The sequence below is a fragment of the Ammodytes marinus genome, assembly GCF_949987685.1.
Source record: "Ammodytes marinus genome assembly, chromosome: 20".
NCBI classification, from domain to species: Eukaryota; Metazoa; Chordata; class Actinopteri; order Uranoscopiformes; family Ammodytidae; genus Ammodytes; species Ammodytes marinus.
Window position 1 is genome coordinate 8,309,139 of NC_137224.1, and position 26,059 is coordinate 8,335,197.

The following is a 26,059-nucleotide window of genomic DNA, read 5'->3' on the forward strand; positions in this document are numbered from 1 at the left end:
CCATGACCCAGAATGAAAACTTGTATTTCACAATGCATTGCTAAATTTGCATTTGTTCAAGTCCGCTATTCACTCAGCAATGATTAAATTGCAAACCCTTATGTTTATGAGAGGGACAAAAATGACTTTACTGTGAAGCTTCAAAGCCAATTTTTATTTAGTTTTGCAATTATTTTTGAAGATCAGAAATCACCTCTTCAGATAACTCAAATCTGTTGATGGGACTGAACAGAACATTTCCCTTTGCACTTTCATTTTTTTCCATACATTTTAGCATTTTACTTTATTTTGACTCTACACTAAACTCTAGGCAGCTCTGCAAACACAGCCGTTTACAGTTTTAAAAAAGGTGAAGGAAATGAAAGGACTACATGCCATTATGTTTTAAGCGGAGCTCAATTTACTCAGCGCAGCTTTGCTCCTCATTCACCGTTCAGGCCTTTGACCTACAACTAATCAAACCTTTTTGGGTTTACAATTAAAATAAACCCTGATTCATTCACTAAATAAGTGAAACATATTAAAATTATGGTGCATTCAGTCATTGCAAGGTGCATCAAAGCTTCATAATACATTTAAGTAATGTAGCCATTTAACACAAGTAACCAAAAGCAGAAATGACTTGCCCTGAACACACATACACACGAGGAACCGGTTGCAGTATTAATGTGTTTGCTTAATTATGCTGTGGGATATCTTTGTGATGTTTATGTCAAGTCATTATATAATTATATATAATAAAGATAATATATGTTTATTTATTGTTGGTTACATGTTATGTAATATGTTTTGTAAATGCTCTTATTTAGGGTTCTGTGCAGACTATTTATAATCATCAAATAACTAAATACATGTATTTCTCTTTTCTTTACGAGGATCAGTGGATACATTTTATTTCATAGTTAAAACCCAAAAGAGACAAATTATAGAATGGTTAGAGGGTGCCTGATGCCTTTTAGCAACACGTAACTAGTTTGGCAAAACTGACATTATCTCACTATTCTAATTACTGATCTGAGAGTAAAAAAACCGCACAAAAAGTCAAATGCAATGTCAGTATCTGAGGTTGTCTATGAAAAAACAGTTGCTGTGAGACAATCAAATGCCTGCAGCTAATAAACACTCAAAACTTCACCAAACTGCTGCTATAATACTACAATTACCAAGATAACAACATTAACACTGTGTCCCAATTACACACACTGAATACTTATTCTAAGTAGGCTTTTAACATGTAATGTGTTCACACCAGAAAGGTGACAATTAAAGTAAACTCAATTGATTCAGTATGCATACAAAATAAAGTAGCAATTTTCGAGTGTGCTGTTGAACACTATATACAAAGGAAATTGAGGAGACCTTCTCATTGCTTAAAACAATAAAGTGTGGCTGGTTTTTAGTCTGTTACCATGACAAAATGTACTAAGTAAGACTTAATACAAAGTACAGCCGAGGCTTATGTAAATGTCAGTAGCTCTGAAGTTATATGCCACAAATGTTGGAAAAATGGAAACTTTGATATTTAAAGGCTGACGGATCACAATTGTTGTCACAATTCATCCTGAAAGGTAGACATGTGTGTTAACCTAGCTAATATGTTCAACGCAAATTAGTATAACTTTTCAATCAAGATCACAAATCCTGATCTTGTGTGGCACAAAACGAAATGTTCATGCTAGTCCATAATATTAGAATTTTAGTCTGTTGAGGCTAAAATGTCAAGTCAAACAAAAATGTTATCTAGAATGTGGTCTTCAATGAAGGTTGTGATAGGTATCTGATCTGGTTGATGAATACAATGAATAAAACTAAAAAGTCTTAAAACCTGAATGTTACTGCCTTTCGATTCATTGGCCTTCACATTCTTGATCAACAGCACAATCAGAAGAAAAGGACTTCCCTATGGTTTTTCTTGATCATTTATTTTATTACATTATATACATTATTATATGAATGGGCTTCATAAAGGATGGGAAATGTCAACCTCAATAAACACCCTTGCTGATCTGAATCTTGTATCAAAACAAATACTTTTAAGAAAAAGACAAACTGAACTTCATTCCTGATGTGGGTTTTGCAGAGCGAATGAAAAGTCTTATTTTTTGTGGCAAGTCGAAGTTGCAACGCTGAGGACACATGCAGTTCATACTGTAATGCAAAACTAAGTGCCCAACTGGAATATATCCAGTCTCCATGATTAAGAGGTAATTTCTCTCAACTGTGCTTCTCCCTTTTTTATGTAACTGGGCTATGCTTTATATAAAAAAACTAGAATTCCCACAGTGTTCAGTGCCATTTACATTAAGGGATGACAAGATTGTTCAACATCTTAACAGAGGAAACACAATGTTTAACAATCAGGTAAAAAGCTAAAAGAAAAAGCAGTAAATAATTGTTTAAAGTATCAGAGGTTTTCCACTTTCTCCTCACCACATTTTAACTGAAATAATGGGAAATTCCAGTATCTCTCACACGCTCACAAACTTATTTTGTGAAATGAAATGCAGCCTGTGGCATCACCAATGTTGACACACAATCCTATTTCCTGTTGGATCCCCCAAAAGGAAATGATCTGACACTCTGACAGGCACTTCTGTATTTGCTGAAGAAAATCTATGGATGTCTTAAACAGCAGGCTCAAACAAAAAACTTACAACAACAAAACAAACTTCAAACATGCCTGCTGTTTCTTTCCTCAATGCTATGTGATCAGAGGTACATGGAATTCTGTGCTGTCAAAGAGAAGGGGCCTTTGGACCGGAGAGGGATCTTTGTCAGCCTTGTGTAGGAGTTTAAACAGTCCTGTTCCGAGATTCATTGGAATACCCATAATGATGCACTCAGAAACACCTGAAAAAGATACACAGGAAAAGTTAAAACCCATGTAGAGGTGGAGTGAGAGATTCTGGAGAATGCTTGATGTCAATATCCCTTCTTCTCTTAATCAGTGCATATCTCCTCATGATCTGCTACCTGTACGTACATAAAATCATGTGTTAATACACCGCCTAGGTTCTGTAAATGGGCATGTTGCTAGTTATGGTGCGCCTCCTTTGTTCACATACCCTTTGTTTACATGCCAGTTTACAGAACCTAGGCTGTGCATTAACCACCGATTTATTTTCTTCAGCACACACACAGTACGAGCAGGTAGCGGATCATAATTGACTAATTATGACAAAAAGTGAATTTGACAAGAAGTGTTCTCCAGAATCGCTGACTCCACCTTTAAGTCAAAGAGTGTAGTTCAACTTGGTTACAGAGATGAAGCATTGCTTTACCACAGACGGAGTCCTTCTGTCCGAAGTAGGCGGCGTCGAAGAGATGATCAGCCGTTTTCTCGAAGGAGGCCAGCATGAGGACGCTCTCCTTCATTTTGGCTAAACCGAACCGTGTGATTCCCAGGATCTCCCCCTATATGGACAAAAGACAGTATGCACACAGGTTAAATACTTCTAACTACACAGACACTATGAAGGCCATATATTGAGCTTTCTTTCACACCTTGTAAGCCATGAGATCTCCCAGAAGCATGACATGGCGCCGGTCGATGCTCATTCCGTGGTTCACCATTGTGTACTGAATTTCGTTGATGATGGTGGATCTTGCTGCCTCAATACCTAAGGTCTTTTCAACCTAGAAGAATACACAGTAAAGTCTTAGATAAAATCAAACACTGGGCAGATGTCAAGTCTCCAGTCAATTATAAAGGCTATTCCCATGGCAACTTGCACCAGATCCATTTGGCAATGTTCCAGAGTCAAGTTTCATGCATAGCAGAGATGAGATATATGTTCAAATCTATATTTTCATGCACAAATGACAAACATTATCAGAGGAGAGCATTGACTTCTACAGAGGGATGGGAGGACATACTGCCAACATTGGCCTGTAATGACATAGCATTTATCTACCAGATTGATGCCAAGCTACAACACGCCACTGGCTTGACTGATACCTCATACGTGTTGTTTGAAGTGGTCCTGCTTCCATTCACTCCGTGCGTTGCCATGACAGCTCTCAGGTTGTCCCCCTCCACCAGCAGTTTGTACTTCTTCTTGGTGCTCTGCTCGTCGATGTGAATGACGGCTCGGGAAACTTCAGGTATTCCTTGAACCACCACCTTCCAAGTGAGAAATGAGATAAAAAAAGGAAGAAAAGAGGATCACAACTTTTAAAGACCTCCTCATAGCTGTGCTAACCAACATTTATATATTTACAGTAAACTAAATGCCAGCTGCCCAGCTCAAAATGGCAGCCAGACAAAGTCAGTGACTAGCCGGTGAACTAAAGGAAATATTTTTCGATTGATGGAGACCAAAACACAGCTAATAAGAAGAGTGACCACTGGTCTTGAATTTGTTAGAAGCCCAGAAACACTTCAAGTCAAAGTTTGTAATGAATGTTTATTGTTCTATCTCTGCTATACATATGAGTGTATGTATACACCGGCCACCTTATTACGTACAGCAGTTCAATTTCTTCTTAACACATATAACTCATCAGCCAATCACATGGCAGAAACTCAATGCATATAGGCATGTACACCTGGACAGGACGACTTATTGAAGTCAAAACCGAGCAACAGAATGGGGAAGAAACGTGTTCTAAGTGACTTTGAACATGGCAATGTTGAGAGTGCCAGAAGGGCTGGTCTGAGTATTTCAAAAACTGCTGATCTACTGGGATTTTCACTCACAACCATCTCTAGGGCTTATAGAAAAAGGAAAACTATCCAGTGAGCGGCAGTTGTGTGTACGAAAATGTCTTGTTGAAGTCAGAGGTCAGAGGAGGATGGGCAGGCTGGTTCGAGATGATAGAAAGGCAACAGTAACTCAAATAACCACTCGTTACAACCAAGGAATGCAGAATACCATCTCTGAACGCACAACACATCCAACTTTGAAGCAGATGGGCTACAGCAACAGAGAACCCCACCGTGTGCCACTCCTGTCAGCTAAGAACAGGAAACTGAGGCTACAATTCACACAGGATCACCAAAATTGGACAATAGAAGATTGGAATAATCATGCCTGGTCTGATGAGTCTGGATTTCAGTTGCGAAATTCAGATGGCAGGTTCAGAATTTGGCGTAAACAACATCAAAGTATGGATCCATCCTGCCGTGGACCATCAACCATGCCACGTACAAAGTCACTTAAAGCCCCTTTCTTCCTCAATGCATATAGGTATGTAGACGTGGACGTGGTCAAGACAACGTGCTGATTAGCGTGCTGATCTGTTTTTATAAGCCATTGAACAGGTGTACCTAATAAAGTGGCCGGTGAGTGTATATTAACAGGCAAGTTTATACTAGCATGTTCTACACATGTAGTAAACAACTCTATACAAATTATGATTTAAATGTTTGTATTTAGAGCTTTTTTCTGCTACAAAAATAATAAATATTGCGTTAAATGCCTTGTTCTGTCCAAATTCATAAGATTTTCTATTTACAATGATAGAAAACTGCAAAATTTGCAGTTTTGAAACCACTGAATGGTTGGAGGTGTTGCTTCATGAATGATAAGTGATAAATCAACAATAATTGTGGCTGAATGTTCTTGGTATCAAAGTTCCTCATCGACAAAAGCCAGGACGCACACAAGACAAGATCAGATTCTGACCTTAGGAAGAAGCTCTTTTAGCGTCTGCAGCACATAGTACATGGAGCTTTTGCTGTTCTCTCGTGGAGACACACACACCACCGCCTCGCCGTGCACCGCAATGTCTCCTGGCTTCACTCGTAGTTTAGACATACAGATGGAGTAACGCACCGTCTCGGCATTTACCTGAAAGGGAAAAAAATGAAATATCCGAGGTCAAGCTACCAATGTATTTCTTACGCAACACAAAAACAACTCATGATGCAACACCTTGAAAAAACCACAGCCCAAAAGAGTGGTCTGCTGTAGAGGCTGATTTTTTTGTGTTGTGTCAAGGACACTCAATTGTTGGGAAAAATACTGGGACAGTAAGTTTTCTCCATGCTCCGAGATCTCAGTTATTACTTTAGTTAAAGTAGCTACAAGGAACTTTTGAAAATTTCTTTTAACAGTCTAATTTTTCCTTTGATGATCATAAATTACATGAAACAGCAAACGGAACAATAAGTGCAAAGAATACTATTTTGATATAGTTTTTCAAAATTCCTTTGTCCGGGTACACTCACCCAGGAACAACAGCTGGCGTGGTAAAAACACTACCGCTTTTGTCAAAAGGGGCCGCTAGAATTAACACAAATTGAAAGTTCCTCGTAGCACCTTTAATACCATAGCATCATAACTGACAGGAAATGATGGTCCAAACCTCAAAAATAAGACCCGAGTGGGCACAAACCAGGAGAAATCTTTTAAATAATTTAGAATGAATTATGAAATATTCACACACTGTCGATACACATCTAAACTCTGTGGTACCTCCAGTCGCAGCAGCCTTATTCTCTCCAGGGAAAGTTTCACCAGGATGAAACAGTCGTCGGGTAGAAAAACCTCTTCAATGTACTCAGAGATCTGTAGAGAACAGCGGGGGATCTTGGCTTTATTACAGTACTCTTTCATCGCATCACCCAAAGCCTCTTTGAACTACTCAAGTCGATTCTTTATTTAGAATGGCATTTTTTATATTGTCAAAGACAGGCAGAAAGAGAATTAAGATAAAAATGTGTCAAATATCGCTGGCGGTTGAAATACCTCTCCTAGTAGAGTTTTTTCTATCCTTCCCTTCACCAGCCTGGCAAAGTCAGCGTCGTCGTCCACATCCAAATGAGCTGTGATTATAGGGGTGCTGAGCAGGGGATTCAAGAAACAAAAAGCCTTTTCAATGGATTATTTAGAAAAAAAACTTAAAAAAAACTCAGGGATGTCTTCATTACGGTTTGACATAATGACACAATTTCCGGGAAACCATCGGAGCTCATTCTGCTAAATGCCATAAATGTGTGTGAGCCTTGACCTCGAGTGAATAACATTATGCTTGACTGAAAAGTGGAGCCTTTTTTTCGATGGAAAGGGGAAAAAAAAAAGATAGCAGTGATGTCTGGCAGCGAAATGTCAAACATTAGAATTGCTTCCATTCACCAAAGGTCATGTATACATGTTTGAATCCTTTCCGATGAACAGTGCTTTATGAATCATACCTGATGTTCTTGGAGGCGTTGATGATCTCTTTGATGCGAGGCACTCCCAGGGTGATGTTCATTGATGCCACACCGGCAAAGTGGAAGGTTTTCAGGGTCATCTGGGTACCAGGCTCTCCAATGCTCTGGGCACACACGGCCCCTACTGCTGAGCCCGGCTCCATCTGAGCTCTAAAACCAGGAAACACGTGACTCAGCTTTTCAATTACCATGAGAATTAACGGAAACCTGGCGCTTCATCATCTCAACACGCTCAGATGAGTGTACAGAAAAGTGTGCATGTGGGGACTAAAACACCACAATCGAGACTAAAGAATATCCTACAACATAAGGTTAGGGTTAGTGAAAATACCAGTTCCAGTGCCAACACAGTTTAACAGATTGCCTTTGGCCATGCTAGGGGCATACTGTGGCTCCTGGGGTAGCAATGGTTGTCAGTCAAGTCTTTCACCAACTACTAGTAGATGGATTGATTTGCCAAGACATTCTTATCTCCTGGTAACCATTGGTTTCCCTTAAGCCAGGCACACACTCCAGGGGTTGCAGTTCACACTACACAACTTTCTGCATAGCATTTGGGGTCTTGCATCATTGTGGTTTGCACACTACATGACTGTTTGGCGGAATGAAAATGTTTGTTTTTAACAGTTGATTTCCAGAACCGAGTGTAAAAACTTGTTGTCTGAACAAAACTTTAGGAAGCCTAATTGTTTGCATGTTTTTTTCACATTTTTGTCTGATTTTGTGTGAAAATTCTTGACGACTAATGGGAGGATTATGATGCAATTTGGTACGGACATTCGTGTCCCGCTCACGATGAATGGCAATTTGGTGAACATCTGAGTCTTCGTCTAGCACAGGAGACACTTGAATGTCTGTATAACTTTAAAGTTCTTCCACTTTAAAGTTTGACGCTGCCTGGCAACGTCAGTATTCTGTATTTTGAATCGAAATCAGCAGGATGCGATGTAGTGTACGGGCAACCTCTGATCCTTCCAGCCGAGACACCACATGCTAACTGCTACCCACCGTGTAGTCAGACAAAATGTCATAAAAACAAGCTATTTTCCAGGATTTAAGGGAAAATAGAGCTTTGTGTACCTTTCTATAACCAGAAGCACAAGTAAATACTGTATGACGCAAGAGAATGGTGTTATAAATGCAGAAATCTGTGTCTTCTTGCATCAAAAAACAAAACATTGTGGGTGTGGGGTCCATAAAATCAATCTTAGTCTGAAACTTATCCGCTCCTTTTGAAAACAACTGTTTTGCTATAGATTTGACACCACAAAAAGAGTCTTGTACCTCATGTACTTGTCTCTGCAGGTTGCCAGGAACTTCTCCAGCTGGGTCGGGGTTATGCGGTCCAACTGATAGAGAACTTTTGGCTGCAAAACAAAGTAGAGAGACAGCAGTCAAAGATATAGCTGGACTTAAGGATATTGCTGCATTCAGTAGATTGATGCGCAGTGTGCCCAGCCTACCTCGCTTGTGCCATTGTCGTTGATGCCGTATTTATCTCTGGTCTTCTTGATCCTTTCTGACATGCTCTTAATGAATTTCTTTATCTCCTACAATTGGGAGAAGAGAACACAACCATTTCAGAATCCAGAAGGCTCATTTGTGTCTTTCAAAACAAACAATAAAGGATGACCAAACCGGATGCTGTTGTGACACAAAGCTGTCATGCTAGTTGTTAGATCTTACAGTCAAAACAGTGTAGGCGTGGAGAGTGCAACCTTCAAGTAAATCACATTGAGCAAACTCTTCAAACGGAGCAGACGGATGTCAAAGCATGATTCAAACTACAAGACAAGAGCTGCTTTATTAAAACAAACAATTCATCAGTTTCAAACTCTCACTGACACACCATTTTCAGGTTTAGTTAAAGCACAATCCAGCATGCTCTGTCACTATACCTCCAGGTACTTGTCTGAGCCTGTGTCGGTTAACTCCTTCACAGAGGGGGGAAGATTCACATGTTTTAGTGCCAGCACAACAATGCGTGGAACTGGCTTTGAGTTCATTTAATGAATGCATTTCTCAGTCTGCACTCTAATAATTATGTACCATACAACTATTCCTCAGTATAGCACACTGCCAAAAGACGCATTGAGGCAAGACATTTTTTTCTCACTGCATCATTATCAGACTGTTACCGTTATCCATCAGTCCACCAATATTGGTTTTTCAACTAAGTACAAAAAAAAATAAAAAAAAATAAGCTTAAGATACATGTTACTTTCAAAACATTAATACACGTTTTTATAGTTTCCCCTCCTCAAATGTAAGATTTGTTTTGAAAAACAGAGGGTGAAAAAAAATTAGTGTGTCGATATTGGCTGGAACTTCCCAAGACTGGCAATACTCATCCTACTAATTATTAACTTTGTGTTAATAATTAAACGATACTGTTCCCTGCAGCGCATCAAGGTTAAGGCGGGCTAGACAACACAAGCCTTCCTCCATGACCAAGAGATGCTCTATAATGTTGCCCGTCATTGTCCTCCCCAGCTAGCGCGCTGAGTTTAGTTCCTTTGAACCACTTCACCTTGGGAAGTCTGTCTTCACACATGATTCATAAATAAATAGAAATGCCCTTTGCTATTCCACAATAGAAGAAAAGGAAAGGGAAAACAAATATAGCAGTTCAGAGCTTTCCTGACAGAGTGCTTTATATAATAAAACATAAATAAAGGAGATACAGCTTTGATAGACAGTGCGGTGCTGTGAAAAGGTTACCTCCAAGAAGCTGTCTCTGCAGCACAGGAAGTCGGCCGTCTTCATGATGGCGTCGGAGGTGAGGACCAGCTCGTTCTGACTGAGTGCAGGCTCGTCTGGACATGTGTGAACCGCCTGGGGGGCACAGAGGAGAGCTTTAAAGGGAGATCATTGGAGGACAACGTAGAAGCACTCATTCACAGTTCAACGGTTGGTGACAGCTCCCTCATTCAAGGGATAATGGCACATAATAGCTGATTAGCACTTAGATCGGAAAGTTCTTCTAAACTGATCACAAAAAAAATAAAAAATTATTCCATTGACTACAACAGAAACATTCATCTCATTATATTCATCGATTTCGTCATTTAGTTACTTTTGTAAACATATAAACCACAACCTTTGTCTTCACCATGCCAGGTCCTTGACCATTAAAAATTGAACATGCAGCTACAGAAGTTTCCTGCAGAGCTCAGTATCTCTGGGCTCAACCTTCTATTGCGAACATGCCCCTGCCACCAATTACCATTTTCCCTGTGGAGCACAGGTGGCATTTTACACGGATTGCAGACTGCTAATCACACTGTAATAAGAGGCAAATATGGACACCTGGGGACTAACAGTCAATATATTGCTGATTGGTTTTCGAAGCCCTAAGTCTTAGTTGCGACGACGCATAACTGAGGAGGTTTGTTACTGATCAGAATAAAAATTATAGTTGGTTTGATTGTCATACACATATTACTATGTACCATTGAGCAGCACCAGAAAACAGTGAATAACTTAATTTTGGTTGTTGCACTATTAAACCCTGTTATCAGTTCATTTGGGAGAGATACAAGTTTTTATTCATAACTGCCGTTAATGCACAACATTATCACTGATATCAACGACTCCCACACGACAAGACCTGGAATGCGAATCTTAGTTATTAAAAGAAACTAGAAATCTGAGCTCCCTTAATTAACCCTGTTAACTAGAAAATCTCTTCTTAATTATGAGCAAATTCCTCGGCCAACTCAGACCTCTGTCCCACAGAGAAACTCAATTTAAAACTTGATATCATCTATCTACTATATCGCTCCACTACTGCTGCATTATTATACAGCACATTTAAAAGGCTTCCCTTAGGATCCACTGAGCCAATGCAAGAGACAGAAAATTGGCTGTTTCAATACATTTTAACAACTTATTGGACTCGAATGCGGATACATCTTTTTTCGTGTCTGTGAGGTTGAACTTTTTGAAACTAATCAAATATAGATGCAGGAAATGGCAATATAATAATGAGTGGAGAAACCCAGTTGCTCTTTTTGTGTGTTTAATATTTAAAAAGAAAAAACGCCAAACTAAGCAGTTCCATTAAAAAGGTAATGCGTGGGCGCTCTGGTGGCGTAGTGGATAGAGCGCATACCATATTGGCTCAGGCCTCGTTGCAGTGGTCGCGGGTTCGAATTCGACCCGTGGACCTTTACTGCATGTCATCCCCCAGTGGCGAAGTGGGTAGGGAGGTCGCCTCTGGAGCGCAGAGCCAGAGGTTCGATCCCCCGCCTACCCGCCACATGTCGAAGTGTCCCTGGGCAAGACACTGAACCCCAAATGTTTCCCGATGGTTCAGAGAGCACCTTGCATGGCAGTGACTGCCATCAGTTTATGCGTGTATGTATGAATGGGTGAATGTGGCAAGAAATGTAAAGCGCTTTGGGGCTGAGATAATCGACTAAAAAGTGCTATCAAGTCCATTTACCATTTACCATTACCCCCCCCCCCCCCTCTCTCTCTCTGTCTCCCCATTTCAACTCTGTACTGTCAAATAAAGCTTGAAAATGCCCCAAAAATGATCTTACATTTTTTTTAAGTGCTGGGAGGAACTTTCAGTTTTTGTTAATTCTTGCATCGCCTCTGGACAAAAGCGGTAGGGTTTTAAATATGCCAGCTATAGTTCCAGGAGTGAGGGAACCACGACAAATGCATTAAGAAAAACTCAGATAGTTTTAGAATAAGTTCCTGGTAGCACCTTTAACAGTCTGCTCCCTGATTTGAACTCACCCGCATGTTGTCTAGGACTCTCTTAAACTCCAGTGGCTCGTCCTTTCCCTCCATGACGGCGGGGTCCAGACCGTCGCCGCCATAGATGAACTGGATGATGTCGCCGGTGGAGCTGCGTACTGTGAGGTCGTACTGTGAGCACAAATCTTCCAGGGACTTCACCAGACGCCTCTGTCCAAACACAGGCAGTTCACACAAGAAAACATGTCACCAACAGCAAGAGTGGAGTCGTGGGGTGCGACAGAATAAAATCAATACGGAGGCACGTAATGTTTAAATGGAACGTTTTACTTTAGACTAGTCGACTGGTCTATCAAAGAGAAACAGTGAGAAAAACAAGCACAATGTAAACGTTATGGGAGCCATTCAGCCCTTAATATTCTTTATAGACAATTACCAAGCTGTAAATGTAAATGCTGTTTTAATGTGCGGCGCGCTGTTTATTATTAATATTTTGGGTTCGTCTCCACCACCACGCGTCAAGACGGCATTATAAAAAAATAAAAGAGAAAAAAATAATAATTACACGGCTGACAAAACGAGTCATCACAGCGCGCCTTTCACAAGCCCTCACCAATAGGCCTTCACACACGTTCATTCTCACACATTTTATGTTTATGTCCAAGTGATCGGCAATCAATTAGTAACCGACTAGTATTTCTGGTGCCGACTAGTGAGGCGGCGGACGTTTAACCGTTTAATCGGCTAGTCATGTGCTTCCCTAAAAACAATCAAGGTCTAATGGACTAAAAATAAACACCTCCCTTAGGCAATGTGAAATCATCGGGCAACAGGACTGTGGATTGTGGGGTGAAAATCCACAGGCATTCTTACCTGCATGTATCCGGTCTCTGCAGTCTTTACAGCAGTGTCCACCAGACCCTCACGGCCAGCCATGGTGTGGAAGAAAAACTCAGTGGGCGTCAGGCCTGAATAGAAGCTGTCGGCCACAAAGCCTTTAGCAGCAGGCAGCTGTAGAAAAAAATGTTTGTCAGGCAATTAAGTATTGCTGGTAAATATTATAGAAACCTGTGAAATGGGCCTGCATTTGTTACTGTTGTTGTCAATACTAGTGCAGTGCCCGTAGTTAGCAGGTAAACAAAGAAAGATATTAGACAGTACATTTGGCTGCTATCATTGATGGCAAATTTTACACTGTTGAAGGTTATTATCAGTAACTTACTTTGTAGAAGTTGGCTATAGAGTAGGGCAACATTCCTTAGTGTATTGTGTAAAGATAACCACAAATTAATTCCATGTGATTTGTTAAGTGAAATTAAACACAAAATGTGGTAATTAATTAAGTGTTGAAGCCTAAAGAAGAATCGAGCTGTACAGGTGTTACTTATACAATCTGATATTATGGTACCCTGCAAACTGCCATCCATACTGCACAATGCAGTCAAACTTACAATCAGTTGCCTATAGGGGAAGGTGGGGTGATTTGTGCAACTTTTTACTCAAAGTGATTTTAAAGTGAGGCCTTGACAGTTATGTCTCCAACTCAAATATGTACATATATTTCAGGATGTTGTGCATCCCTGGCAATAAAAACTTTGGATCTGGAATAAACTGTTTAAGAAATATAGCTTTCGGAAAAAAAGTTGTCTTGTCGCACAAATCACCCCACGTAGGGTGAACTCTCATCAGTGGTGTCGTTAAGTGGAATTGAGATGTCACTCTCTCCTGAGCTACTGTAGACTATCACTTTCTTTTGGTGACCAGCGTATACAGCCATGCCACTGGCACAACTCTCAGAAATGTACTTTGCACTAGTTGCTCCGTGCTTGTGGAACCAACTGCCACCTGACAAATGTGATTCCCCCTACATTTCTGCCTTTAAATCAAGGCTCAAAACCCATATGTACACCCTGGTGTTTCCTCCCCATTAACCTCTGCACTACTTACTTACCTCTGCACTACTATCTGTGTTTATGTGGATGTATGGGCTTTACGTCTTTTATTTTGGTTATTGTTATTTTACCTTCATTGTTTACCTACTGAATGCACTATGTACAGCACTTTGGACAGTGCAAACTGTCATAAATGTGCTTTTATAAATACATTTTACTTACTTACTTACTTATAACTCACCCAGGCCCTTGCGCACAAATCACCCCATCCCCAGAATTTTGGATAATAGGCATGATGCAGCAATTTAGGGTTGACATTGTGCTAACTATATAGACTCAAAGTGTAGCATACCAAAGCACTAAAACATGTGTCAAATGTTTTCAAACGTGTCTATAATTGTTCAGACACAATAATCAAAAAACCTTGATCATGGAAATTTTACTTTGAAAGGCAAAACACAGTTTTTTGAGCTTAAATGTGCTTATATCTTATTCCTTGTGTCTCCCTTCTTTACAGGATGAGTCAAATGGATGGCTCTTCTTAAATATGTGGTCACATTTCCAATTTCTTCCACGGTTTTCTAGAAACAAGGGGTTTTGCAACTTCCAAAATGCACAAATCACCCCACCTTCCCCTATAGTAAATGGCTGCACTGTGTATAAAAGGAGTCTATGCTGCACGCCATGACAACATGGTCAACCCCATTACCATTACTGTTAGGTATTTGAAAGATAAGACAGAGTTTGGATAACTGTCAATTAACGTTAACCTATCAGTAGTCAGCTGTGTGTGTGTGGGGGGAGACCTGTGTGCTCGGGCTTTCGGTTTAGCTTTTAAATGGATATAAAACATTTTGTGGAAGCATCCGAGACCGTTCTGTTAATTAACGTTAACGTGTCAGTAGCAGTCAGCTCTGTGTGTGTGTGTGTGTGCGCGCGGGCTTTTGGTTTAGCTTTTTTAACGCTAACATGTCAGTAGCAGTCAGCTGTGTGTGTGTGTTGGGGGTGAGGGGAGACTTGCGCTCCGGCTTTCGGTTTAGTTAACGTGTCAGTAGCAGTCAGCTGTGTGTGTGGGACTTGTGTGGGATATAAAACATTTTGTGGAAGCATCCGAGCCTGTGCTGTATTATTACAGTGAAAATAACGTAAAGTGCAGTCTTTACCACTAAAACGGACAGGTGGAGCAGGTGAGGAGTGAGGAGTTGTTGAGGAAGTAAGAGTAGGCTGTGTGCATGGGCTGTGTGCGGACTCCTGTGTGTGTCCCGCTCTTCAGAGGGAGGCAGGGTTTATTCTGAGATTACTTCGTGCTCCGTTCTCACTGTGGCCTTCAGTGTGCGCACGTACTTCTAAAAACTTCACAATGAAGGATGAAGGCTGCACACCTTTGTACTTCTAAAAACTTCACAATGAAGGATGCACACCTTCGTGCTGTGCGCAAGCAATATCCGGAAGCTCATGCCGATCTGACCAAAACTCAGAGAGATATGCGAGCCACAAACACACAGACAGACGTTTCTTGCTTTATAGATAGATTAGTAGTGCACCAATTCAGTTTGTTATTCTTCCATATGTGATCTTTGTAGAAAACGTTACGTGAACAGAGAAATAATAGAATTTGAATTTATGTGCGCTTGTTGATATAACCAATCAAAGGCAGGGGGTGACTTAATGAGGAACTATTGTAAATAACACATACAGTACATGTACTTAAGAGCTGATGAGACGGTGGGAAACATCATGGTTACAATCACACAAGTGCCAGCACTGTCATTTTCAAGAGCTTGAATAATAGTCATTAATTAAAAAATGTAACCATTGTATATCCTGTCAAACAAATTCAGAATACAAAACTGTTTGATCCACTTGAGGAATATACAGCAAAATAATTAATATCAATAAATTGGACCTTACTTTGGAGTGCTTTTCAAAGTGAGGCAGAGAGCGATTTTCAAAACCATCAGGCACTCGAGAGCCACTTATGGCCTGCTGACCCACACAGGCAATCATCTGAGAGATATTAATGAAGGAGCCTGTAAGAATAGAAGGGAGGCAGATGAAAAGATGAGACAAAACACACAGCCACTATGAATGAGAATGAATTTACCATTAACACAACGCACACAATTATTCATGATTTCAGCGTCCATCTGAGGGGAAGAACAGAATTTAATTCATTGTTGTTGATGCAGAATAGCTTCATGATCTACCATTTCGGTCCGTGTATATTTTGGTCATTCGATTTTGTCGAAAAAGGATATTGAAACACAAAAGGTTATAAGATTTTTGTTTTAAAATACAAAAATTAAAATTGAACTACAAGGTGTTTTTTCTTTATCGGGGTCGAAAAGGGATGAACTAAACAAAACTAAAACAAAAAACGGCTTGTTTATTTATTTTAATTTTTTAAATGCCAGTTTCCTGGGTAACTAATGGAACAACACTAATGTTTTCGTCAGTTCCCAGTTTTCAAGGTTGTCTACCTTCAGGGACTGCTCCATGAAAATGTGTCCATTTAGTCTTAATAAAAGGTTCAGAGAAGAGTGGGGGAAAACTAAAAAGAATTGCTCAGTCCCTCTCGCAAACATTAACAGATACAATTTGAAGATATAATACCGGGTGAAACAAGTTCCATTGCACATAAAAGCCAGGTTTAAGCAGGTTAGTGGGCCAGTGGCAAAGGGGTTCATCTTTTCATTATTAGTCAATCTTGGATTCCAGCGAGCTTACCTTTGGAGCCGCAGAGAGCCATGATCAGGGGGCTGTTGCTCTTGTCAAGCTCCCTGAGGCAGGCACTGCCAGCTCGGTCTCTGATGACAGACAGCTCTCTCAAGATGAGGGCCTGTTGATAACCCACACACAAAATAAAACACAATTGGTGACACACAAAAAAAAGGTAAAAAGAAGTCTAGATTTCTATTGAAACAGTGATTTTCAAAATTATATTTATGTACATTTTTTAATCTATTAGATTAGATATAAACTTGCTTTAAAAAAAACTCACACATTCAATTTTATGATTCTCATGGATACATTTCTTGGAGCTAAAGTTAAAAAGGTGACAATCCATGTCACTGATGATTTCAAAGCTGGTGTGAATGTTCATGATGGGGTGTGAAGAAGATCAAATGTGCAAATAAGGTATGAATGGATACAGCGTCAAGAGGGCAAGGTGTGTATGTCGCTGATTAAAATGAACAGCAGCAGTGAGAATCCAGGCAACGTTTATGTAAAAATAGATGTTTGTTGCTGCGACACCCACCTCCAGCGTCTCCTCTGCCGTGCAGCCAGGTTGCTGCTGCAGCTTGCCCGTCTTCAGAGCTTCGATGTATTCGTCACACTTCTTGTAGCCATCGTCCAGAAGGTCACGTTTGGCATTCAGCAGACCCTGGCCAGGTGTCACGTCACCAATGCCAATAGAAAAGCCCCGGTTGGCTGAAAGTGTGTGGGCGGGGAATGAAACAAAATAAGCTGAAGTTACAATTGATATCTCTATAGATAATTCAGCAGAATTTGAAGGTGTTCCGAGGAACTTTTAGTTTGCGTTCATTCTTGCACCCACTTTGGACAAAAGCGGTAGTGTTTTTACTACGCCACCTGTTGTTCCTGGGTGAGCAAACCCATGACAAAGGCATTAAGAAAAACTATATAAGAATAGCATTCTTTGCACTTATGGTCCTGTTTGCTGTTACATGTGATTTATGTTGGAAAAATTTGACTGTTTCAGAAATATTTAAAAGTTCCTCGTAGCACATGTCAAAATCAGGGAATATCTCCTCACGATCCGCTACCTGTGTCCGTACTGCATTTTATGACAAGTGATTTTGACAAGCTTTCCCCAGAATCGCTGACTACACCTCTAAGCGAAACAAACTACGAAAGAGAGTCACTGATTCTAGAATAATTTTCTAGGTTTATTTCTGCTGAGATTGACCGTAAAATGGTTAAAAACCCTGGAGATCACCTACAGAGAAAGACCGGAGTGAGTCTTGCCAGGCGGGACATGGCATTAGCGGCCTCCAGCTGTCCCCAGTCTCTCAGCAGGATGTAGAAGATGTTGTTCTTGGAGCCGGATCCCAAGGTGCCCTTGTCCAAGCTTCCACACATCAGCTCACTGTTGTGGAACACCACGACTGGGAATGGAACAAGAATGGACGCCATTAGAAACCATTTTTAGAAATACAGCAGGGTGCTCGCCTCGAGTGCTGTTTGACAGGGTGATAAATGACTGATGAATTACATTCTTCTTGGTGGGGATTTTGCCTGTTTCCTTAGGGGAAGTATTCTAAATTATAATGTAATTGAACTAAAAGCTTTAGCTAATATTTAAGTAGGATGGCCTTCTCATGCAAATAGAAATAATTACATACAGCCCTTTTTATTCATGAATTTTGACCTCCACTGGAACCACTGAGATAAAAGGAGAATAGGATATATGTTTGCATACCACAAAACAGTGATGTACGAATTGATCATTCCAATAAAAAGTTCTATGCATGGCTTTGGAACACAGTTAAGTGCATTAAACATTCAGTTGCATACATTTCTCAACTTAAAACCATTATTCAAATTTTGATACTGATTTTATGTTTTTGACATTGTCCCATGAGTGTGCACTAATTGTAAAGTGACTATGAAAGCATACATTTGTTGCAGTTATGTACCTTTTTTAATGTTTTTGTTGCTGTATTCTCTCGTGAAAGACGTCTCGATCAAGCAACAAATCAATCAAGGTTATAATCTATTGCAGTATGTCCGTCCTGGGAAAGGGATCCCTTACTTTGTCGACTCTCCCTGAGATTCTTCAATTTTTTTAAATCCCGGTTATGGGTTTTTACTGGGAGTTTTTTCTCAGGGGAGCTAAGGGTGTAAGAGTAGGGTGTCATATTGTATGGAATGTAAAGCCCACTGAGGCAAATGTCTATTTGTGATATTGGGCTATACAAATAAAACTGATTTGATTTAATAATAACATTAATCTTAATTACTTAAGTTTAAAATCAAATAAAACCATTTTCATATGGTGTGTTTACTGGACATTTTTTTACTGAAGAAACTCACACGAGTCGTTGAAACAGAGATCCTCTCCCTTGCCACAGTACTGTTTGCCCTTAGTCCGCAGGTTGGCCTTGACTGGGCATTCCTTATTTGGCTTCAGAATGAGACTGAAGATCTGCTTGCCCGTCCACAGAGTAATGGGCTGAAAACACACAGAAACATGTGAGCTGCAACAAGACACAAATAGTTAAAGAGTTTTTCAATAAGATCACCAATTGAAATACCTTCATTATAGCCGGGCGGGGAAGAGTGATCTTGACTCTTTCGTCTTGGCCCACAAGGATTGATGCCACTATCTGACAGGTTTTTGCTCTGTCAAAGAATGTGTCCTTTAGTGTCAAAAGGTAGCCTCCTACGAGATAGAAATATGCTGGTAAGATAATGGTAATGAAATACAGTGGATTTTCCAGTATGGCTGAAGTGCTGCCCCATCAGGTTAAAATGTGTTATTCATTCACATTTGCGTTATATATTTTTTTTTAAACCATCCAGTGATCTTTTGCAGCACACTACATCATATGGCTTTCTACTATGTTCTGGAAAAATTGCACTTTTCCCTTTTATCAATGATACACAATTCACTGCCTGTGTCTCAAAGCACCTTGCCTGTGTCTCAAAGCACCTTAAACCCATTCAAAGAAAAAATAAAAATAATTTGATTCCACACGTCACAGCACTGACCTGTCAGAAAGTCCTGAATAGCAGCAATAAGAGGTTCACCATTTCTTGGAGTGACCATATTCGCTTTTGTCTAGTTGGAAGGAAAATAATTTGTGTCAACGCTGCGGGTCAACTGCAATAATACAGACTGTAGTCAACTGCAATAATACAGGCCCTAGAGACACCTTTTCATTGCGTCAGCACTGGTATCTGTGCGTGTACACTGCCTGTACAGATCACAGGTTTCTGTGTAGATAGTACATACCCCCATCAGGACCAGGGCTTCTGCTTTGGCTTCCTCAGTCTGAGGTAGATGAAGGTTCATTTCGTCACCATCAAAGTCGGCGTTGTACGGGGTGCACACACACTCATTGAACCGAAACGTCCTGTGAGGTTTGACTCTGGCCTGCAGATGTCAAACAAAGAGAAGCCATCTAAACAAAGACTCACTACATCAAACACCTTCTGTAATTGTATATTGTGTATCTAAACAAAAAGCAGTGGACTTTTGGTCTCTGCTCTCAGCCTAAACATTGCTTTTATCAGCAAACTGTGGACGGTCATTAGGAGTTATACTGAGATGACAAGCTGTTTTGAGGCAAATCAACAGCATGTTACCAACCTAGACCAACAAAAAAATCATGCAATTCTTTTTGCCTTTGGTTGCCAAAAAAAGAAAACTTGATCGAAGAAAACTATTTTTTGTGATGGTTCAGAGAAAATCTTTTCCTTTGCAAAAGACCTAGAGCCGGGTTTATGACAGAAATGTTAAACCATGGGACCTTAACTACTAACAAGCTGGTGTGGAAACATAATACATGATCATACTATGTACAGAATAAAACTTTCCATGCAATCAAAAAACTATACGTACAATGTGGGCCATGATGCTGAGTTTGTGAAGAGAGGGCTGTCGGTTGAAGAGGACGATGTCTCCGTCTATCATGTGCCTTTCCACCGTATCACCAAACCTCAGCTCCTGAGCCATCTTGTCACGGTTTCCATATTTTAAAAACCTGACAGAAAAAGAAAAAAAAAGAGAATTAATTTCCAGTAATGGACCACGTCAGGGTTCAGAGATGGTTCAGGGTTAAGATGCTTCGGGAAATGGCCAGCCTCACCTTTTCATCTGCGTGTGACGATGCTGGATGAAGTTGGCTCCGGGGTGAACCTCGGGACCGCTGCGGACTAGTTTCCTCATAAGCTCAATATTGGCTTTGTTTACCTATAACAAGGCATAATTTTAAGACAACTTGGGTTTGTTTTGGTGTATGTGTTGTAGCCATTGTGTAGGGCTTATACCTTCTCTGGGTAGGTCAGGATTTTGGCCACATGCACGGGGACGGCCACCTCGTCGATCCTCAGGTTGGGGTCGGGAGAGATGACGGTTCTGCCCGAGAAGTCCACTCTCTTTCCCGACAGGTTTCCTCTGAACCGACCTGAATTTCAAAAACAGTGGAAAAAAAATAATTCTGTCATTCAAATGGGCAATAACATTTTAGTCGTCTCCTCAGTTATAACACATGGTTCCTGATTTAAGCCTTTTTGTCAACAAGAAGTTACAAGTTACAAGCCCATCAAAATGAAGAGTCCCCTCTCAAGTTCCTCAGTGACAGCTCCGAACACTGAACTCGTCCCAAAGCAAAGGAGCAACACTGTGTTCATACACAGACATTGCATCATTCTGGACATAACTACAATGATCAGAAGATCAAAAAGTGCACTGAAAAACACTGGATTTTAAAAACCCCTCTCTCTCTTTCTCTTTTACACAGTGCATGAATGAGTGTGACATAGGAACCTGAATCTGCTTTTTATATTATGTTTTGTACTGTACCTGTACATTTATTTTCAACATCAAATAGAACTGAAAACAGGCATGTTAACAGATTTTTAAGAACATAGTCAGATTGGGAATGTCCAAAAAAAAAATTATGTTTGACATTGCTTTAATTATATATTGCAGTTAGTAATCTACACGTTACCTTGCTTCCCCTTAAGTCTTTGCACAAAGCCTCTTGTCCATTTCTTGGGGGCCATGTTGAGGGGGATGCCAGAGAGCTCGCTGTTGATGTAAAGTGCACACTGCAGCTGGAGGAAGTCCCAGTCCTCCATGATCATCTGGGTCTTTGCCCCGGTCATACGATGCTTAACAAAAAGAGTTTGGTAAAGTGAGCTGAAAAATAAAACATCTGATCACAGCATTAAATGCATTGTGTAGTTGCAGTATCAAGGCCTCAACAGTCAAATGATAACAACCTTGAGCATTTAGGTTGTCAGACTTTGTTGTTGAGCAGGCCACTTTCAATACCACCTTGCAGCTATAGTGTGTAATCTATGTCACCCCCGTGAGGAATTCTGAGGAATTACAACACTGTCGGTGCATGAAGTAAGCCTTCGGTGATCAAGCATGGATTTTATACCTTCCGCAGTACGTCCAGGTTTTTTCTTAGCAGAAGAATTAATAACTGAAACAGTTTGTGGGCGCTTCTTGAGCTCCCGGCCACTGTCAGGGGGGCGACACCAGTTTGTAAATGCTGCCATACTTAGAGATACAGAGAGTTTTGTGGAACTGATAGGCTTAATCAACTTTGTGTCAACTCATTTGGCAATGGCTTTAATGTAAGCGACATTCAATAATGTGAAAAAGTTTCACACCATGTCTTATTTTTAGGATGTTATTGGACCCAAAGTGTGCCCTCTGTCTTTATAGGTAAGAAGCTATATGCTGAGAAAAAAAAATATCCAACTTTTAATTCTGAGGTCCCCTGTTTTCAAGCTGGAGTAAAGCGCTTTTCCCTGTTTTGCCACGGACCCAAAGCGCTTACATTGTTTTGTACACCCAATCACACGCACATTCATACACCGATAGCACCATGCAGGGTGCAAGCTAACTATCAGGAGCAATTTAGGGTTCAGTGTCTTGCCCAGGGACACATCGTCATGTGATGGGGAGATGTGGGATCGAACCCCCGACCCTGCACTCCAGTGGACGGCAGCCCTACCCACTTCGCCACAGCCGCCCTGTAATGGATCAAAGATAAAAGAAGCCTCTTGTAATTGATGGGACAACCAACCTTTTTGATGACATCATTGAGGAAGATGATCTCGGTGAGCTTCATGGTGAGGTCGTCCTCGTTGGTGCCTGACTTGAGGTCGCTGACCACAGAGGGTCGTATGCAGAGCGGAGGCACCAGCAGGCGGGTGAGGATCAGGTCCGCTGGCTTCCCGGCCTCGGGGTTCATCAGCAGAAGGGGAATGTCTTCTTGGGGAATCCTCTTGAACATGTTCAGCACCACCAGGGGGTTCAGGTTCTCCTGCAGGGGAAATGATAATAAAGGGCAAGAAGTGTAATGGGGCTTTGACCACCTAGGGCTAAATCTTTTGAAAATGTGAATAATTATAGTTGTAAATAGACAACAAAGTTTTGTACAAAATCCTTTCTTTCTATCAGTGAAATGGAAAATTAGAATTTTCCACTAAAATATGATTTTTTTCCCGTAAGGAAACATGTAAATAACAGTAATTATGACACGGCACCGATCAATGCTGTGTTCTGATTGATCACGGCATTCAACGGTCATTTCTCGATAATGCCCCATGGACATTGCTCCGAGTTATGCTCCTGTTCAGATTGCCTGTCTAATATTTTTTTTCTCTAGAGTGACTCATTCTCTATACGTTAACCCATAAATAAATCTGTCTGATCTTTCAAAGCAAACAAACACTTTTTGTCAGTAAAAAAAATATAATGAGGTTTGACACCCAGGGCTGCCGTATCAGTGTGAAAGAGTACAATATTCACCTGTGCTCTGGTCAGCAGGGGCTCCACCACTTTGTTGTGCTCGATGGCGGTATCGAAGGACTGCAGGAACTCTGTAACAAAAGGCTCCACCGTCTTCTTGGTTGTTTTGTATTTCTCGTGGATGATCTTGAGCAGGCCGCACTTTTTCACTGTTCCTGAAAGAGTAACAGAGACAATTCATTCAGCTTTTTCCGAATTACTACTTTAATGAAGATAGCTGAAACAAAAAGTCTGTCAAGAAGAGAGAAAATGTCAGAAATGAAAAGGTCGCTTCTGCTCACCATTGAAAGCGGAACAGCTCATACAGATAGTCTTTTTGCGGCATTTGTCGGAAATCTTTTTCTTCAACCCTCGTTTCTGGAGATACGCCAGGTTGGGCCTTTTCAGGTTATCCATGAACAGCAGTTTATCCTCTTTGGTCAGCATTATGCTCGAGCATGTCTTACATATCATCTGGAGACGTGACAAAATACCACAGCACAATGAGGAAACTGAATCAAAGTCTGATACAAAGGCTAATATTATTACAGGGTTCCTACAGCTCAGGGCAAGTTAGATCGAAGAATTTTTAAGACTTTTTTCTTTTTTACTCAGTGTGAATTAAAAGACCAATTTTGCAATAACCAAAACCTTAGAGAAAAATTACACAAATAATAATGGGTAAGAGACAATTTCGAAAAAGTAAGAATATCTACTTCAAATGTTTAAAAATTAGTTTTTTAGATTTGGTATGTCATCATTGTATTTCAGGTTATTCAAATAAACAACTAAGAAGCCACAAAATAAAAGTGAATCACTTGAATTTCTCATATATTTTCAGATTTTGATCAAATAGCGACACCCAAAGGAAAACTGGTATACTGTATCTGCTTGCTGCATTTTAGATAGAGAAAATGTGTTCGAATCTAATTTAACAATATCAATTCTTCTTCTTGCACAGTGTGGAACTAAGCCTGCTGACTGGATTTGATTGCTTATAGTATAAACCATTTTCTATTGTCTTCCACAATGTGTAAGTTTCCAAATGATCATTTACATTCAAAATATATACTTTTTTTATATAATATATTTGCCTTTTATTTGTCAATAGATACAACCTAATCTGTCACTTCATATAATGCGCTGCGTATTGCATTTGACTGTAAACTTGCCTGCAAGATTCCTATGATGGCTTTGAAATAGCCGACATGAAAACATGGCAGCTCCAGGTCCAAGTAACCATAATGACCCAAGCAATCTGCCAGATTCTTCCCACATGTCAAACACGGTCTGTCTTTCTCGCTGGTGCCCTGCACAACAAAACACATGAGAGTAGGAGGATGGCTTACAGCTACAAGAAACTATTTCACATCAAGTTAAACAAATGTTAAACAGCCTTTGCAGCCCCCAGAAGTTTGATTATGTCGATATCTCGCATGTCAATACAGATACTGTGTAAACATACTGACACACAATCAAGTAAAGAATTCAAACAAATCTCCAAAAATTAATACAGGTAAAGTAATTTCACTGTGCAGGTATAATATGACTGGTTTGTTTTGGTAGCCACGTAAAATAAATTTGCCTTGGTATTTTGGTGCATATTGTTGGCAAACTTTTGTGTCTGAAGGCAGGATATGCAGTATACAGAAATATGTCATGTCTTACCATACGGTGGTCCAACACTCCATAGGAGAGCGGGGTGCGTTTGGTGTCTTGGCTGTACAGATTTTTACTGACCACCTGGATGTGGGCCTGCTGACGCATCTGTTCAGCGGATTTCATCCCAAAGCAGATGTGGCTTCTGTACACAGGTACAACAACAACAAATATAACAGGCTCAATATCTCCAAATGATATCAATAGAATAATGTCCACTTTCATGTTATATAAGCAACAGCACTGCTCTAGTAATTACTGAGGGTAGACAAGTATTCATGCTGTGACACTCAGAATGAAAACTAAGACCAATTTAAAAATTGAGGATAGGAAATAGATTGGGGGGTGTGGGGGTCACAATTATTGGGGCTAGGGACAATTTTCCCCACATGTTTAGATTTGTTGGGGGACTTTTAGGATTCACTTCAAATGTTAAATAAATGATTATAAAATGTGTCGCAATGTGACCATATCTAATCATGCAATTCTGGCCAGGATGTTAGAACGTTCGTAGCTTCTATGCCGAAAAAATAAACAGCTCAACTATACATATTTCACTGTGTTTGACAGGAGTTTCTCTCCCATACAACGCCCTCGTTAGCTAAAGTTGATTTTTCTGCAATACCACAGTTTCCTCTTTAATGTTAACGTACTTAAAAATGTTTCAACATTGGCCACATTGCAAACATATTATACACTAGCTAACCGGTATGCTAACCAGCTAACAGTGTCCCTCAGTCTTACAGACTCACATTTTTTTAGCCACGTCTGTCTCTCTGAACTGCTCCTTCACCATTTTGGCAGCTTTTCCTAAACAAACAATAGAAGGAAAATGGGACTATTAATCTGTCCTCATGTCAGCAGACTAGGCTCTACGTGTAAACAGCACGCTGTCACTCCTTTTTCCCATGTTGTGGATAAGCTAGCAGCTAGCTACCAACATGCAATGTGTTGATAGCACGCGAGCCCCAGCAGCGTTGCCTTCAGGGTAAATCGGTAGTTTGGAGATGATGGTCCATAATGGTTAAAAAAGTTGACATGGTTTAGACTTTGGAGTTTTATGCAGCATGGTGGAAGCAATTTGGCGTTTCGTCAGGTAAGTGTTCATACTTGACTAAAACAATGTTTATTAACATGAAT

The 26,059-nt window shown here is 40.3% G+C and overlaps 1 protein-coding gene across 1 annotated transcript; it reads right to left on the bottom strand.

The window, feature by feature from the left end:
- Positions 1-1,903: 1,903 nt before the first annotated feature.
- polr3a (polymerase (RNA) III (DNA directed) polypeptide A) lies at positions 1,904-25,830 on the bottom strand. Its single transcript, XM_080048722.1, has 31 exons — positions 25,672-25,830; positions 24,929-25,064; positions 24,433-24,570; positions 23,563-23,734; positions 23,282-23,436; positions 22,554-22,793; positions 21,462-21,624; positions 20,779-20,915; positions 20,598-20,701; positions 20,351-20,492; positions 19,742-19,882; positions 19,498-19,567; positions 19,041-19,168; positions 18,820-18,958; positions 17,727-17,891; positions 17,021-17,193; positions 16,489-16,600; positions 15,673-15,791; positions 12,743-12,880; positions 11,909-12,079; positions 9,881-9,994; positions 8,623-8,709; positions 8,444-8,526; positions 7,139-7,309; positions 6,693-6,786; positions 6,420-6,512; positions 5,628-5,792; positions 3,959-4,123; positions 3,505-3,636; positions 3,282-3,414; positions 1,904-2,850 (listed from the first exon to the last, which is right to left on the bottom strand). The coding sequence occupies exons 1-31, from the start codon at positions 25,713-25,715 to the stop codon at positions 2,702-2,704; spliced, it is 4,173 nt and encodes a 1,390-aa protein (XP_079904848.1). The 5' UTR covers positions 25,716-25,830; the 3' UTR covers positions 1,904-2,701.
- Positions 25,831-26,059: the final 229 nt, after the last annotated feature.